Raw genomic sequence first — 17,791 nt, forward strand, 5'->3', positions numbered from 1 at the left:
ATTTATTTATTCTAATAAGGAAAACAAAGCAGCCAGTATTGCATTGTTTCACTGGAGGGCGCTATGACAAAGCTTCAGGTGGTCTGGCAACAACTTCAGAAAGGAGGAGGCCATTCACTAGCCTGTTTTAGCTACTGTTAGCTACCCGGCTGCTAACGAGCAAGCTAAAACATCAGTTTGGCTTAATGTCGCCTGTCCGATTAAGTGATGGCAAGAGAACAGTGTTCACAAACCGAAGCTGGTGAGTGCTGAGTGTCCCACAGTATCACAATGGAAGATTTTGCATTTAACAGAGTTTCAGTTGTGGATCAGCTGGTGAGCTAGGCAACCGAGTGCAGCCCGAAGCTAGCTACTGTTAGCTCGGCTTAACAGGGACACTAGCTAGTACCAAGCTAATAACAAATTCTTTTATTTCAGAACTGTATTACCTCATTGCCAGATTTCTGCAGTCTGGACCTTGTAAAAAAGCAACACAGGTAACGTCATAAACTAATAATAATATCCGTTACTGGTTACGATTAGTATCGGTAAGCCGCTGTGTTAGCATCCCATGCTAACCCTGTGTGTGTCTGTTGTTAGATTCTGATTGAGGAGCTGGAAGAGTATGAGGTAAGTTCAGCTGGACCTTTCTGTTTTTATTGTCATGTGTGGTCCCCGTAATGTTGCCTAACTAACCGCTTTAAGTGTATATGTTGGATATTTTTGGCTCCTCTTGAAAAAAGGAGCGCGTTTCCCTGCCGAGTCGAAGCTGGTAGCTTTGTCTTATCTCTAACGGGGTGTTTTTAACTTTAGTTGATCCCGCAACGACGGAGTTGGGACGGGAAGAAATACAAACGGTCCTTCCAAGATTGGGTGAGTGCGAATTATTATAATTACCTTATTAATAAAATTATTCGTTTTATGTTTATTTAGATTGATTAGCGTTTTTCAGTGGATGTAGGATTTTTAATTCAGTTCACCAATACAAACAAGGGTGGTAAAAATGTTATTTTGTTTATGAAATACTTATAAAATCGATTTTAGTACAGGCCTATTGATAAATATCTAAATTCAAGCTATGCTATTGTGTGGGCTACTGGGCTGGTAGAATGCAGACACGGGCGGGTAGTGATTGGCTGAACCAGCTCTAAAGAGCTGTCAATCTTCTCTTTGAGCCAATCAAATTGCAATTTCATTTGCGAGCGACCGAATGGGCCCAAGAAGCTCTTTTGATTTGCTGTAAGCTTTTCTGTCCCTCCCTCTCCTTTCTACTCGCCCTTCCTCTATGTTTATTGCTTTCTAACTTTCATATCAGCACAAAAACACTGCTGCTGTTTGTATTTACGAATTGGTATTTCAGTTTTGTTTAGGAATTTTTCCTGGTTGCAACGTGTTCCCATAAACGCACATTTCTGTGGCTGTAAAACCGATGACCATTTAAGACAAAAAGCAGTGTGGAGCATAGAGACAGATAAATAAGAAAAAAAATAACAGAGAACGTAAAGTTGACGTCACGCACCGGTTCGTTTAGACGCCATATTGTCTTTTCCTTGCTTTGAGGGTGTTTTGCATGTGCACAGAACCTGAATTGTGACATGAGGATACTATTTGTACGCTCCAACCTTATGATAAGCCTCTGTAATCATATAAACAAATTTTCACTCCTCATAACCAAAAGCTAAACATGTCTGTACACTTAAACATGAAAACACATCTTTATTAGCAATACTGCAATTTATGAAACCTACTGAATATGGCTTTATAAAATACACACACTGCTGGATGTATGTGGAAGTATTATAGTTTGATTACTTTAATAAAGTGGCCATGTGACGGGGAGTTCTTATTAATTAGCAGATCTTGTATTTGCTGGCACAATTCAATTTCTCTGGGAAAGGTCCATCTTCTCAGTCTCTTTATTTATTAGGTTAATCCACCTAAAGTTTTCTGCTTTGAGAATGTCACAATATTTTGTGGTGTTTTGGTGTTTGTTATTGTTCTGTCGGTACATCTGCTATGTTGTAATTAATGATTATTACTGACTTGCGCAGGTGAGTTTGAACCAGCACATTCCTGCAGACTACCTGCTCCAGATCTGTCAGCAGATAGGTCCACTGATAGAGAAGGAGATCCCAACTAGTGTTCCTGGAGTCCAAACACTTCTGGGGCTGGGAAGACAGTCATTGCTTCGCAACACTAAAAGTGAGCATTTCCCTCTCATCCTCCTGTGTTTTTTTTCCTCTTTTGTGTTTCTAGACAGTTCTCATACCATCAAGTAGTTTTTGTATTTTTGTGGACCTCTGATTTCAAGTCATATTTATCTCATTGTCTGTGTAACTTAGGTTGTAGCCACAAAGTATGCAGCGGCTCAGCTGTTGCTGCGCTCCACAGAGGACGTCCACCAGAACCTCCGGCCATTTGTGGAAATGCTCCGAATGTTGGTGTGTTAAACTTTCCTTTAATTACCTTCGTCACATACATGATTTATGCCTATGGTGCAGTCTGTTGTTCTCTTCTAATCGTTCTCATGCATCTTTATATTCAGTGTCCATCATTGGTGCTCGCCAGACCACAGGCACGGCTCGTTTTGGCCAGGCCCTGCCGTCTTCCACCTACCAACACATGAAAATACATAAACGTATCCTCGGCCACCTTTCTTCAGTCTACTGTGTAGCTTTTGACCGCTCGGGTCGGCGGATATTTACAGTGAGTGATGATTTTGAGGTTCAGCAGCTTTGTAAAATGTTTCTCTGTGTTACGTCAGATCTAATCAAACATTTTTACTGAAGTCATGGGTACTTCCAGATGAAACTCGTTTAATTTCTCATTCATTTGTCAATGTCTTGGTGTTCAGGGTTCTGATGACTGCCTCGTGAAAGTCTGGTCCACAGATGACGGCAGACTACTGGCAACCCTCCGCGGTCACGCAGCAGAGATCTGCGACATGGCTGTGAACTACGAAAACAGTCTCATCGCCTCAGCCAGCTGTGACAAAGTCATCAGAGTGTGGTGCCTTCGCACCTGTGCGCCCATCACTGTTCTGCAGGCCCATGCTGCTTCTATCACATCCATAATGGTGATTGACTTAAAAAATCTTCAGTGTTTTCTCAAAACTGGAAGAAAAAAAAACAACTCGGATCATGCAGGAAGCAAAAACGTCTCACTTTAAGTCTTTTCTCTCTTCTCTCAGTTTTGTCCTTCAGCCAAAGGGACAACGCGGTACCTTGCCTCGACAGGTGCAGACGGTATGGTGTGTTTCTGGAAGTGGCACTCGCTCACCATGAAATTTAAGTAAGTATTCATGCATCTGAGGTCAGTTTCTTAGCTGGTACATTTTTTCTTTCCCATGGAAATAACCACAGCTTTTATGTTTGTCCTTTTTACTCAGTGATCAACCAGTCAAGTTTGTCGAGCGGTCACGGCCCGGAGTCCAGGTCTCCACCTCCTCCTTCAGTAGCGGTAGGTCTATTAGCATTGATCGTCACATTTATCGTCTTTTATTTTTCTAAGATGGAGTGAATAGCAGACCAAACCTAGATCAGTAACCGTGGAATCTTGCCACCAAACGGCTACATTTTGACTTTGCCTCTTTATACCAGTGAGTTTCCAGCTCGCAGATAAATCAGGCCCAGACTTTCTTTTCAGACCATAAGTCACTGCTTAAATGTAGATACACTTACAGTAAAGAGAATAAAAACCTCAGTTGTCAAAATTAGAAGATATCTTTTTACTTCAAGCTTTCATTTTGGCTCCACACTCAGTTTACAAGCGTACAGCCATACGAAATAAGCCTTTATTTAATAGCTACAACAGATAAGAATCAAAATGACTGAACTCACATGAACATTTATTCATGTCTGCATTGCGTCTGGTTTTCTGCTCATTTATTTTAAAGTGGGGGAAAATGGATGCCCACCGGTGTCAGCATTAACGTTTAATGTTTACCGGCTTCATCAAATGATGTGCTGCCAATGTGCCGATTATCTCATACTTACAAATAATAATCAGACTATTGCTGTTCAGTGCCATGAGTCTTGTCCCTTACCTTTAGATTGTGCCTTTGTAAACACAGATATCAAACTCCAGAACTGATTGCTTTCTTATTCTCTTTCTACTGTTGTTGCCCAAAGTAAAATACAATCCTTTGTGTTTATTTTCAATGGATAAACTTCCTCTGCTGTTATTATAAGTGGCATCATGATTATCTGACCTAATCACCACACACACTGTGTGAGGATGTCACTGGAGGGATAGGTGAAGAAATAATGTTGTTTAGAAATAACTGAAACATTTAAACAATGAAAAGGATATTTTACATTGTGTTTCCGGTAACAGGTGGCATGTTCATGGCCACTGGTGGCACAGATCATATGATCAGAGTCTACTACCTTGGTGCTGAAACTCCGATGAAGGTCTCTGAGATGGATGCTCACACGGTAAGAAACAGCGGCTGCGTTGTCTTCCCGCGTCACCGTTTGTGGTTGGAGCCTGAGTAATATAAGCTGTTGTCAACTGCGTCTGTTTTCAGGATAAAGTTGTGGTTGTCCAGTTCAGCAATAACAGTGACAGGTGAGATCTGCGTAGACTTCAAATAATCTTTGAATTGTTCTGTGGTGTACAAGCTTCTGATAGAGGAGTGTGTGTCTGTTCGCAGCCTGAGGTTTGTGAGTGGCAGTCGTGACGGCACAGCCAGGATCTGGCATTACCAGCAACAGGAGTGGAAGAGCATTACTTTGGACATGGCGGCGAGGTTACCCGGGTAAGAGCAAACCGAGTCAGTTTCAACACGCTGCTTTTTTTTCCTCACCGTCTCACTTTCATGTCTTTCGTGGAAATCTTCCTCCAGGATTAGCGTTGCCAATGCGGATGATAAGACCAAGCTGGTGGTGACCATGGTAGCCTGGGATCGCACAGATGGCTCCGTCATCACAGCAGTGTCAAACTACCTGCTCAAAGTGTGGAGCGCAACATCTGGACAGCTGCTTCATGTTTTGTCTGTGAGTGGCTTTTAAGCAATGCAGGGAGACAAAAAAAGCATCTGAAAGTGCTGTCTTTGGCTTAGAGGCCACTCTGAATGTTTGTGCCCTCTCTGTTCTAGGGCCACGATGATGAGCTGTTTGTACTTGAGGCCCACCCCTTTGACCCCCGCATCATGTTATCCGCCGGTCACGATGGCAACATTTACATCTGGGACCTAAGCAAAGGAGTCAAGATCCGCAACTTCTTCAACATGGTAACTAGCCGTTTTGGGTAATGTTGCTTTTAACTGTACCCAATTAGATTTATGATTACTGCCATTAAAAAGTCATTTGTTGCCTATTATGAAAACCTATTATGGTACTTTTGTGTTAGCACATATGAGCACCACTGTAGTTATAAAGTCTTTTACCACTGGATGTCCTACCTGCCCACCTCATTACATTGCCTGTTCTATGGTTTATAACCTGAACATCTGCAGGCTAATAACAGGAATGACAGATGCCGTATCCCTATTTCGACACTTTATTAATGATTATGTTTACAAAATAACATTAAAACAAGCATATGGGGCTCAGCGCGTATAGTTTAACAAGCTGAGGAGATTTTTTTATCAATAATCTTACAGAGAGATGGTGACTCTGCAGTTTTTGATTGCATCTCCTCCACCCCATAACCAGCTACATATTCATTAATTTCCCTATTAACAGCTATTAAGCAAGCTGTTACCATGGGGCTGTAGCTCCTGCAGATTTATCTGTGTCGTGATGCTTTGCCAGTAGATGCTTCAGATCTGAAATACAGTTTGTCATCACTGATTATCACCCAGGCACAGTTTACACCTCACTGTGATTGCTCTTAGTCCTTTTACCCACAAATTCAAAATAATGCGAGGGCTTCCATAGCGTAAACACTGCCCTCTCTGCCGACTCGCTATCTGAGTGAGCTGATGTGCACAGGACCGACCGGCTGCTGAGGAGAAGAGACACGGAGCGAGTCGGCACTTTTCTTTTTCTCTTCTTCGTCTGTTTGAGGTGTTTCCATAAAACGCTCAGGCTTATAGGGTTAATAACCAATTGTAAGAGGTTACAGATGACATGAAATGTGAAACTAATGCTCATTGTTACTAGTTACCACAAAAAAGTGACGAGTTCTTCTGTGTAATACTTCACACACACACACCCCCCCCAGAGAGAATCACACTCAAGTGGTGCTGCTTTTTTATTATTATTCAGTAGCATTGACTTATTGTTAAAAATCTTTTTCCAGATTGAGGGCCAAGGCCACGGTGCTATTTATGACTGCAAGTTCTCGGCTGATGGCCAGCATTTCGCCTGCACTGACTCACATGGCCATTTGCTCATCTTTGGCTTCGGCTGCAGCAGACCATATGAGAAGGTAACCCGCTGCAAGCTGAAATATATTTACCCATCACAAACATCCAAACCCACTCACTGTCAGCCATACAGAAAAAAGCTCCATATTGTAACTTTTACCTCAACAATCGACGTGTCTTCTCTTGATCTCCTCCAGATTCCTGACCAGATGTTCTTCCACACAGACTACCGACCTCTCATTCGTGACTCTAATAACTTTGTTCTGGATGAACAGACACAGCAGGCTCCTCACCTCATGCCTCCACCCTTCCTGGTGGATGTTGATGGAAATCCTCATCCTCCTCACTTCCAGCGCCTGGTGCCAGGAAGGGAGACCTGCAAGGAGGACCAGCTAATACCTCAGCTGGGATACATGGCTAACAGTAAAAAGCCCGCTCATTACTCAAACCTTTCAGAATAAATTCACAGTTTTATCGTAGGAAATACGACCGGCAGACTTTGACCCATATTCTCCCTCTGTCTTCATAAGGTGATGGAGAGCTGGTTGAGCAGGTACTTGGCCAGCAAATGGGAGAAAATGGTGAAAGCTTATTGGACAATCTAATCAGGCAGCTGCAGAATGAGCAGGACGAGCGTCAGATTGTAGAACAACAGGCTGAAGGGGAAGAGGGTACGTGAGATATTTGTAATGTACGGCATGCTTTTGGTTAGTTAAGTATACTTTAGCATGGCTTTTTTTTACTGTCATATTTTTTATATTTCAGACTTGTTGAGTTCCTTACTTATAAAGGCCAGATTTTCCAGGTGACATGCTGAGTCATAGTTGTAGACCAAAGAACCAAATGCAGTCTTATCTGTAGATGCTGATGGAGGAGAAGCGGTGCCCTCCTCTCCAGCTGCTGAAACTCGCAGAAGTGGGCAGGTGGGCGGAGTGTGGCAGATGCAGCATAATTCCCTTCCAAGTCAGGTGGCCACCGCGAGGGACCTGCTGGCCTGGAGCCGTAGAGTGGTGGTGAATGAAGTGCCACAAGGGACGTTCAGGTGTGCAGGATGGAGACATTTTTAGGGACGTCACATACAGCTCTTTTTTCTTACATCTTGATGGATTTTTTTTCTTTTCTTTAGAGTTTTGGAGGAGTGCAGAAAAGCCAAAAGCGACCTTGAATGTTCTCTTTACAATTCAGAGAGGAGGAAGAAACCAGTAACCTGCTCACTCAAGGTAAACTGTTCTTCAAGTCAGTTTTCATGCCAGGAAAGCTATCGTTTCAGCTTGTTTTATTTTTCCCGTTTTTCATCCACCTTTGTAGAGTGAACCCCTGGCGTCTCGCCTGCGCTCCCTGCGGCCAACCAAGAAAAAGCAGCAGCACCACGCCTATCAGACCCGCTCAGCTCAAGTCCGCCGCCCCGGAACCAGAAGTCGAAATGCCAGCAACCGACGTAACTCTGGCAGCCAGATGGACTCAGACAGTGGAGATGTATGTTCCATTATTCTGCTCTATATCCAAATGTGCACGAATAGCAACATTTTATGGAAATAAAACCATAAATGAGCACCTCCTGTCAGCTCTCGTTTTGCAGAAATAAAGCTGATTGTTGTATTGACAGGCAGCAGAACAGGCAGAGCAGTCTGATGCCTCCTCTGAGGGCGAAGCTCGGTGGCAGAGCGAGAGCAGCTCCAGGTAAATACGTTTCGACTGAGCAGTGGTTTTTCAAATATAACTCCAGTCGCTCAGCTAACTAGATGCTTCTTTGATTTGCAGTGACTCGTCTAGTGAATATTCTGACTGGACAGCTGATGCAGGGATCAACCTCCAGCCACCAAAGCGACCAACCAGGAGGTCTGTGCAGCCCACTGGGTACAGCAGCTCAGAGGAGGAGGAGGGTGGGGACGAGGCCAAAGAGGCAAAGAAGAAGGAAAATGAGAAGAAGAAGAAGAAACCCAAAGAGACCAAACAGGTCAGAGCTAACATGACCGACTGCTACCGTATTTGCACTGAAAGAATATCACTGTGGAAAATTAGTTTTCTATTTAATTGATAAACTGACATTTTATAGGAGAAATTCTGTATCTAAAGATCTAACAAACTGTATACCCTCAGAAACCCACATCCTCGCTGGCTGGACTGAATGCAGAGGAGTGGCTGCCACCGTCATGGATAATGGAGACCATCCCACGCCGCTCTCCTTTCGTTCCACAAATGGGCGACGAAGTAAGAACTGTTACTCTGACACTTAGCAAAAACTGTTTTACATAACCTACAGTTTTAACCTACAGGTTCTCCTTCCCCCCCTCCAGCTCATCTACTTCAAACAGGGCCATCAGGCCTATGTGCGGGCTGTTCGCAGGGCCAAGACCTACAGCATCAACCCTCAGAAGCAGCCGTGGAACAGACTCAACCTCAGGGTGAGGAACACCAGCTCTGTGCCCGGGTCCTCACGTGCTGCATTATTTTAAAGTCAGCAGCCGGCTAACCCCAGTAATCGTAAACATGCTTGTATGCAGTACCCCACAATCTGTTGGTGCTTTAGTGAATAAACACAACTTGTGGAGCAGAGTTATAAAGGAACGTGACAAGAATCTTAAACCCAATATCAACATGCAGCGCACAAAAGGCCCCTCTTACTGTTTTTAACTAGATTCATGGTGAAATGAGCTGTTGAAATGAACCCTTGAAGTGTCACTTATGCCTCTCTTTGTTTCTCCTTCAGGACCAGGAATCTGTGAAGGTGATTGGAATTAAATATGAAGTGGGACCTCCAACGCTCTGCTGCCTAAAATTGGCTTTCTTGGACCCAGTCTCAGGGAAGATGACCAATGAGTCTTTCTCTTTAAAGTGAGCTTGTCCCCCTTTAGTACACACAGTACATCAAAAGGCTGAAATGTGGTGTAAATCTAACCATATGTGATCTACCACTTCTTTTCATCCTCCAAAGGTATCACGATATGCCGGACGTCATCGATTTTCTTGTATTGCAGCAGTTTTACAACGAGGCTAAAGAGCGCAACTGGCAGCCAGGTTAGTCACTGTAGTCCCCACTGTTTACATCTCCCGTTGGTTGTTTTGCACCCTCCCACACTAATGTTTGATACCCTCTGCAGGCCTGAGGTTCCGCAGCATCATCGATGATGCCTGGTGGTTCGGATCTGTGGAGGATCAGGAGCCCCTGCAGCCAGAGTATCCAGACAGCCTGTTTCAGTGCTATGCAGTAAAGTACGTCTATGACTGCAGCTGCTGCAGGAGTCCAGTCCAGCAAAATAATGCATCGATAGTCTGTTAATACGACATCACGATTCCTTACAGTCAAATAAGAAAAGTATTTTTATGTGTCATCAGGTGGGATAATGGTGAGCGGGAGAAAATGAGTCCCTGGGACATGGAGCCTATTCCAGAGGAAGGTCAGTACTATCAGAGTGTGTTGACAGCTTTGGGGGCTTTTCCTTGAGATGGTACGATGCGGTTTGTCTCAGCTCAGCATCCCCGTCACTCTGGTCGGGATCAGCTGTATCTCATGTGGCGACACAGAGTGGATTCAGTCTCTCATTTTGTTTCAGTCGCAGGTTAATTTTGTGTTTTGTTGCACTATGATCTTGTAAAGTACACAGACATCTCTTGAGAATCTTTTTTTTTTTAACATAAAGTTGTAGATTTAATGAATTTAGAGTTTTTTGACTTACTTTGACTTACAACACTGTTTTTGGCTGCATCAGCTGCCTTGCCAGAACAGGTTGGCGACGGCGTGGAGGTGGCAGAGGAAGAGCTTAAAGCTTTGCTCTACAGACCTCAGGAAGGAGAATGGGGGGCTCACACACGAGACGAAGACTGTGAGAGGGTTATCCATGGCATAGATCAGCTTCTTACACTTGGTAGGCCACCAAATAAATGCTAGTTTGTTAAAGAAAAGTCTGACTTTTTTATTTTAGTTGTGTCTGATCTTATTTGTGTTTATCCACAGATGTAGCCAAGGCATTTGCATCACCTGTAAACTTGCGGGACTACCCTCTGTACTGCACCGTGGTGGCTTACTCCACTGATCTCAGCACTATCCGCAAACGACTGGAGAACCGCTTTTACAGGTGAAACCTCCCACAAACGTTAACGCGGCGTCACATTTTCCCTCCAATGTGTACTCAAAATCCAGATATGCCGCCCTCTGAGTTCCGAGTTGATGAGTTTTTCTGATGCAGGCGGATCTCTGCATTAATGTGGGAGGTGCGTTACATTGAACACAATGCACGCACTTTCAATGAACCCCAAAGCCCAATTGTAGCAGCTGCTAAGGTGGTAACTGATGTTCTTCTCCACTACATTGGGTAAGACTCCACCAAGTTAATTTTCTACTTTCCTATATTGCATCCACCTCACTGATACTTTGACCATGTAGTATTTTACACTCATTCTTTGGCTGCCATGTCCATCAGAGACCAGAGCTGCACAGACATCTTGGACTTGTATCGCAAACTGAAGTCTGATGTCAGCAGTGAAGAAGAAGTGGAGGTGATTGCTGGTTTTTAGTACAGTTCATAAGTTTTTTACATTGCAGAGTTTTTTTTTTTCTTTACATTTGCGTATGTTCCTCTGCAGATTGACTTAGATGTGGATTCTGACACTCCAGGGACCTCTTCAGGACATCGGGTAAGAGAGAAACACTTTCTTAGATTCCAAAGGGAGAGAAAGTATTTCTTTATTTTATTCTTCATTTTCACACCGTCCAGATCAATAAGAGACTTTCTTTAATGACCTTCTGAAGCGCTCGTTGTTGCAGCTCAGCTGAAGTAGCCTCTGACTGAACACTGTGTTCTTTGATCATTATGGTATATAGTGGGTTTGCATTGTTGTCCATGTGCAGCAGTCTTCTTTGCTCCAGAGCCGGTCTTCTCCAACCGTTGTTCAGTCACAGGCTGCTGCCCCAACAGATGGCAGCAAAGCAGACTAATAGATGATATGAGGCACCTTGCTGCAGACACAGAGGGATCTAAGCTTCCTCAGGAAGTCTTTTCTGACCCTTCTTGTAGGTAGCCTCAGTATTACATTTCCAGTTGTAGTTTTCCACCACCCAGGAGAGAAAGAGTGTTTGGCTTATTCCTGGTCCTCCTAAAATGTTTGTGTTCAAGAAGAGGTAATAGTTCCCACACCCTGCCACAGAGTGGTCAACCAGTTCCCTGTACTCGGCCTCTCGCGCTTCACTGATACACCTGCAGAGTTATCTGAGACAACCCTTCAGTTTCACAAACTGTGGCGTATTTGTCAAGTAGCCAATAATGTGGAGGCATCCACCTGTATTTTCTGTAGCCCCTCACATTTCAGTGCAAGCACAACAGAAATGTAAGAACAGGATCTCCACCACTGCTCCTCCACTGCTTGGCAGACAGATGATGGCATCTTCAATACCAAGCCCAGAGTGATAAACCTGAAATATGCAAACTTGCTTAGTTAAGTGAGCCAATGATAGTCTCTCCAGGAATTTCATGATGTGGGGATGTCAGGGCAACTGGTCTGTAGTCACTGAAGCAAGATCGGTAAAACTACTAGACTCTGTGTGTCAGTGAGATGTTGGGAAGGCTGTATTCAGATCCGTTGCTCTGCTGTGGGGTGAGATTGCGTAAAAGTGACAGGAAATCTGTGAGTCCAGGTAGGTTGTGAGTTTCATGTTGCTGGATGCAGGTGAGGAGCATGCTGAGTCATGCTCTGAACTGAATCTATTAAAGCACACTCCTCATTAACCCCGAGTCTGTAAGACATCTTAAACCGTGACAGGACATCCAAGGTTTCCAGCAGTAGTTCCAGCCTCATTGAACTTGGTTGTTTCTCTGCTAGGGAGCCAACCCAAATTCTAAGAAGCGAGGTGTGGTGTTGGATGTGACAGCATGGAGAGGTCCGTGTCGTGAGCTGCTGCGTCGCATGCTGGCCTCCCCAGACTCTGAACCGTTCAGACAGCCCGTGGATCTCTTTGAGTATCCGGTAAAACAAACTGAAACGACCACCTACTGAAATGAGGAGGCCACTGGCATATGAAAGGCGTGATACATTTTGTGCGGACGTTGTTTTCTTTGCTCAGGACTATCGAGACATCATTGACACTCCCATGGATCTGGGGACGGTGTCGGAGACACTGGTGGCAGCGAACTATGAGAATCCGATGGAGTTTGCCAAAGATGTCCGCCTCATTTTCAGCAACTCTAAAGCCTACACACCGAACAAGAAATCACAGGTGAAAACCATCCCTGAGCATGTGAAAGTGCTCTCATGAGTAAGTAAAGTCTGATAAAGTACTTGTCGAGTATTTTCATTCTGACTTTCTTTCGTATCTAGATCTATACCATGACCCTAAGCTTGTCAGCATTCTTTGAGAAACACATCATCTCCATCATCTCGGACTACAAGTCTGCCATTCAGAACGAACGGCGGACCCGTCAGAGACTCAGTTACAGGGACAGATTGCACAATGGGGGCAGCTCCCCACCTAATAGTCCATCCCCCAGGTACTCACAAACCCCCACGATCTTTCATCATATTATCATATTAGTGTCAGAAATACTGAAAATACAGATTTCTCTTGAATGTAATTTCCGGTCCTGGTCTTAAATTGTCCTGCATCTTAATGTCATATTTTATGGTTATTTGTGATGTGATGTTGATTCTTTTCTGTGATGTTAATACATGTTTAAAACTTCTACATATCTCCAGCCGTAAAGGCAAGCACAGGTCAGGAAAAGTGTCGGAGCCAAAAAATGTCCAGACCTCAACGAAAAAGCGGTCTCTGAGACCATATCAGGGTACGTCTCCTTATCATGTTCAATGCAGCAGGTCCTGTTGTTGTGCCGAATCATGCTGGAAACTGTTTTAAGGCCCAGTTTGTCATTTATTCATGTTGTATAAAGAAATTACAAGACGTTTCTACAAAAAGTCACAGATGAACAAACAAACCGAAGCACTGTCCTTGTTTTCAGCTGGGAGTAAGTTTGTTAGACGAGCAGGAAAACACGGTTGACCTGACTAAATTGCAGACCTGGGAGGGTGTTGTAGCTGCCTGGTGCACAGTTTAAAGAAGTTTTTCTTATTTTTTACTACTGTCCCGAACAAGAAGAAAGTGAGAAGTGTCAACATTAGATCCTAATAAGGTTTTTTCCATGTGGTTTATGATCCAGTCTCTGCAAAGCTGAACAATCCTATCAGCCTCTGTTGTACTTTGCAATGGATAAACTTTCCGAAAGATCATTACAGTAAACCTCATACCTGCAAAACCTTCTGGCCTAATCATTCAGCACGTTTACATGACACTTGGGAAAACTACTTCCGACCCAAATCATACGCAGTCGGGCTCCTCATAATCGGACAAATGCACCCAGATAATTTGGTTGGAGATTGAATCACTCTGCTTGTGTATGCTCAGGGAGACTCAGATGGGTCTCGAATTCAGCTACACTTACACTTAGGATAATCTCCTTCAGAGAAAGTTAGAAGTTGCAGAATGTCTTGAACGTTTACTCGTACATCCCATAACGCTGCAGCGTCAGACATACCTCAGGCAGTAGCTCGATTCTGCTTCCGTGCATGTATCCTGGGGCAGAGACTGTGCTCCAGTTAAATGAGCGAGTCGAGCTCTTAACGTAGCTTGACTCAAATGTGTGAGCGTGTTAGCATGCTAGCGAGCTAAATGCTAAGAAAACCCTCTCTGAGCTGTAAGCATGGCTCTGCATTATTTGATAATAGTCTCATAAACGTGTTTTCTAATGTGATTGCAGTTCTGACTCGTGATCATTGTGTTGTTGCTTTAGCTCAGCAAAGCAGCAGTGTAGCAGAGGAAGAGGATAGCAGGCCTTCTTCCCCAAGTTCAGGGACAAGCTTGGAGAGCAGAAATCAAGAGCCACAGCGGGTAACTCGCAGCCAGGCAACTCCAGTGAAGAAGTCAGGTATCACAAACCGTGAGAAGTCTCAGCATGTTCAGTGTGAACTTTAAGTTTTGCTGCGGAGTTGAACTGACATCCTTTTGTGTTGCATCAGGGCACAGGCGCAACCTTCACCTAAGTAATGGCTCCAGACAGCGGCAGGGGCAGGAAACACGGCAGTCCGACGATGACGATGACGACGACAACGAGGCCTCCGGCTCCAACAGCTCCTCGTCTGAGTCGTCCTCGTCTTCATCATCGTCATCCTCTTCGTCCTCATCATCCGACAGTGATAACAGCTCTGATTCTGAGGCGGAGAAGTATGTGGAAGGAGGAGATCACGACTACAGCAAAGCCCCCTGCCTGTCGGTGCGCCTCTCAGCGAAGGGGAAGGTGGCGGCCTCAGGGAAAAGGAGACACAAAGGGGGGGAAGACATGGAACAGACACCTAAAAGAGCTCGACTGCAGCTGCCGGCGAAGGAGGAGGAGGAGGAGGAGGACGACGAAGAGGAGGAAGAGGCAGAAGATGATGATGAAGAAGAGGAAGAAGAGGAGGAGGAGGAGGAGGAAGAAGAGCCACAGCAGCAGCAGCAGCATGAGGAAGTAAGACATGTAAAGGATGAGGGAGAGGATGACGAGGAGGATGAAGAGGAGCCTGAGGAGGAGGAAGAGCCTGATGAAGAGGAGGATGAAAACTCTGATGAGGCTCAGAGAGGAGCAGCAGTAAGCAGTCTGAGAGGAAACCAGTGCAAATCCGGGCGGGTCAACACACGCAACCAGGGCCGCAGAACAGTTGTGTACAGGGACGAGTCAGAGGATGATGGCCATGGGTCGAAGGAGGACCCCCTCAACCTGGGCATGTCCCGCTCAGGACGGGTACGCCGCATGACCGAGAAAGCCCGTGTCAGCCACCTCATGGGCTGGAGTCACTGACAAGATAAAAATAAAAACACAAACTTTTAAACACGAGTAATACATCAGGGATTTTTTTCTTTCTTTTTGTACAAGTGTGTATATAATATAAATCTATATATGGTTTCCTTTATCTGGGACTGCTTCTGAAACTCAAACCGATTGCTGGTGCTCATGAACTGTGGCCACGGATTTTTCCTCCCTGGTCGACAGAGCAACTGTTCAACACGGACCCTCCCAAACTGAACTGACTCACCTCGGCCTTACTACTCAACGGAGGAGCCTTTATGACCCGACACCGCTCTTCTTCTTCTTCTCATCCTGAGCGTTTGGCGTCCATGTTTTAAAACACTATATCTACCCCTCTTCGTTCCTCCCAGGACTTGTCACTCTGGTCACCAAAGAAGGATGCACAGATGCCAAAAAATGGTGCTCAGATTGCTGTCTTTTTTTATTTGAATCAATTGACTCAATTCAGCAAGACTTTCAGTGGCTGCTCGTTCGGTCACGATCACTGGGACATGCGTGCGATGTGACTTATTATATCTGATGTCAACTTTTTGGGTCCTCGCTGTTGCCTCTCAGCAGCAAAGCCCAAGTTGTCAGAGTTCACTTTACAATTTTGTGCTGTGTAGTTTGGGAATTAGCAATACAGGGAGAAAGTGGTAGAATACGGGATCATAGTAATGTCCCGATTGACATTCTTAGTCTGTGAATGTTAAATGCTTTTGATTTGACTTTTTTTTAAACCTTAAATTCTGTTGTTTTGGGTTTTTTTTTAGGAGAAATTGGGTGATTTTCTTTTTTGATTAAGAATAGAGGTGTTTTTATCCCTTTTCTTTTTGGGTGACAAACCACTGCGTTCTTGTTGTATTTGTACAAACCTGCTCCCTGATGGATCAGACCTGGATCCGTTCCTAGTTGCTTCCTCGGCTCCTCCTCCACCCGGCACGTGTGAAAGCAAAAGGGTCCTTGGGACAACTCTTCCACAGAACTATTTATTTTTCCATTGTTTTTTTTCCTTTGCTTACTTTGTCTTTTTTTGTATGTTGATAGTGACGAGGAGAAGGAGATATTTGCACATTTATCTACTCCATGTGGCAGCTGAGTAATAAAGATAGTAGAGATATGAGATGAAACCTCATGATTTTTGTGTAGGACTTTGAACTGCGCCGGCACATTTCAGTTCCCCTTTTATTCAAGTTGAGCTGCACATCACCTTAAATCTCCTTCGAGCTGTATCTCAGTAAGGGCTCATCTGATCTGCGTTCAGTGCTCTGTGCTGGTCAAAGAGAAGAAAAGGCCATTTTCCTGGGTGGGTCGACTGCACCCGTGACGCTCGTGTATTTTTTTTTTCCCATCATCTTTAATCCTGACCGATCTCGCGTCTTTTTCCCCCTTAAATGTAGCACAGATAATGTTTACGTAAAAAGGTTCTGCTAAATCACGTGAGGCAGAATCTGGTCGGGACATGAGCAGGAAAGATGACTCACTTTGTCATTTCAGCTCCGGGTGCTTGAGTCCTCCTCGTCCCTTTGTGTGAGGTCATCGTCACGAGAGAGATTAATTTACAGTTGTTTGTCAGGTTCTCACAAATCGGCATCAACGTATAGGTTTTAACCAGCAGCAGCATTATCTTGTGTCCTGAGATTACTTTGGTTGTGTGCGAGAAGATTATAATTCTTATTTTCATATAGTGGATGGTGCTTAGTCTCAAAGCATCAGATTAGATAAGTACAACATTCTACAGTAAGTGAGGAGAAAAAGCTTTTATACAAAATGTTTTGATTGTAAGTGTGTTTTTTTTTTTTAAATAAAAAATCTGAATTTCTTTAAAAATATAACTATTTGAATTTAATTATACAGGATTTCGCAAATCTAACCTGTATTTCTGTGTAAGGTCAGCTCAAGCTTAGGGAGCTGTTCTGTCCTGTTGTCATCTGTTGTCTGTATAACGGGTCGAGAACATGGCCTGAAAACAGACATTTGAGAGTTTCAGAACACTGTCTTCTGTGACAGGCAGCCATAAACCTGAATGTACTATTTGCAAGAGTGTTAATGCATTGAAAGCAGGGGTGAGTCAGACGAGGAACAAACAAGGTTGAGCGATGACGCACTGTGCTCCGCTACACCAAGAAACTGCAGAGATGCTGGAGGATCATAGGAATTAATACGAATCCATGCATGAAGAGCGGTCACTTTTTAGAGGATAAAGGAGGCAAAATGCTGTCATGGGGAACAAAGTAAATAGAAAAAGACCTTTTGTGTGTCATGTAAATGCTAATTTATGCTGATCTTCCATTGTTGATAACACTGAGAGACCAAAATGTGATCATTAAATGGCTGACAGCAGCAGCATCAGTGCTAGAAACATGGTCAGGATTACATACTCTGTGGATATGTAACTAAGCTCGAGTGATGCTGCTGGTGTTGGTCATCACATAGTTGGGTTTAAACAAAGCAGAAAATAATTGACACCCACCAACTCTTACAGGACTCAATAAAGGCTTGTGTCTGAGCAAAGTCATGTTCATATGCAAATCTTTTGAAACACAGCCGGGACTAAAGCTGTATCAACCCACAGGATGTTGTTCTCAGGATGTTCACGGGTCTGTGATGCTTGAACAGGAAGTACTGACATTAACCAGCAGAGTGATGGTCGTACAGGCTGACGCTGGAATGGATGAAGCTTAGAAAG

The 17,791-nt window shown here is 44.2% G+C and overlaps 1 protein-coding gene across 1 annotated transcript; it reads left to right on the top strand.

The window, feature by feature from the left end:
- The first annotated feature begins 104 nt into the window (after window positions 1-104).
- brwd3 (bromodomain and WD repeat domain containing 3) lies at window positions 105-16,886 on the top strand. The gene is made up of 40 exons (XM_072374326.1): window positions 105-241; window positions 418-476; window positions 580-609; window positions 793-852; window positions 2,031-2,181; window positions 2,322-2,420; window positions 2,525-2,685; window positions 2,834-3,055; window positions 3,170-3,270; window positions 3,368-3,438; window positions 4,315-4,415; window positions 4,508-4,548; window positions 4,634-4,738; window positions 4,826-4,976; window positions 5,078-5,212; window positions 6,226-6,354; window positions 6,490-6,715; window positions 6,823-6,963; window positions 7,154-7,334; window positions 7,419-7,512; window positions 7,601-7,768; window positions 7,899-7,972; window positions 8,054-8,249; window positions 8,393-8,503; window positions 8,590-8,697; window positions 9,003-9,127; window positions 9,228-9,310; window positions 9,394-9,505; window positions 9,629-9,690; window positions 10,003-10,158; window positions 10,248-10,368; window positions 10,480-10,605; window positions 10,714-10,789; window positions 10,877-10,927; window positions 12,110-12,253; window positions 12,351-12,503; window positions 12,605-12,774; window positions 12,980-13,068; window positions 14,071-14,205; window positions 14,297-16,886. Exons 1-40 carry the CDS (start codon window positions 208-210, stop codon window positions 15,112-15,114), a joined length of 5,370 nt encoding a protein of 1,789 aa, XP_072230427.1. The 5' UTR covers window positions 105-207; the 3' UTR covers window positions 15,115-16,886.
- Window positions 16,887-17,791: the final 905 nt, after the last annotated feature.

This window comes from Leuresthes tenuis, unplaced genomic scaffold, assembly GCF_036924035.1.
Source record: "Leuresthes tenuis unplaced genomic scaffold, fLeuTen1.0.hap1 SCAF_21, whole genome shotgun sequence".
Lineage (NCBI taxonomy): Eukaryota > Metazoa > Chordata > Actinopteri > Atheriniformes > Atherinopsidae > Leuresthes > Leuresthes tenuis.

What these genes read in the sequence shown, in the direction of transcription:
- brwd3 (XM_072374326.1), top strand. Translation starts at nt 208, where the DNA reads ATGGCAAGAGAACAGTGTTCACAAACCGAAGCTG. An exon ending in TTTCAGTGCTATGCAGTAAA is followed by an intron (nt 9,506 to 9,628) that starts GTACGTCTATGA and finishes ATGTGTCATCAG; the next exon opens with GTGGGATAATGGTGAGCGGG. An exon ending in GTTCTTCTCCACTACATTGG is followed by an intron (nt 10,606 to 10,713) that starts GTAAGACTCCAC and finishes CATGTCCATCAG; the next exon opens with AGACCAGAGCTGCACAGACA.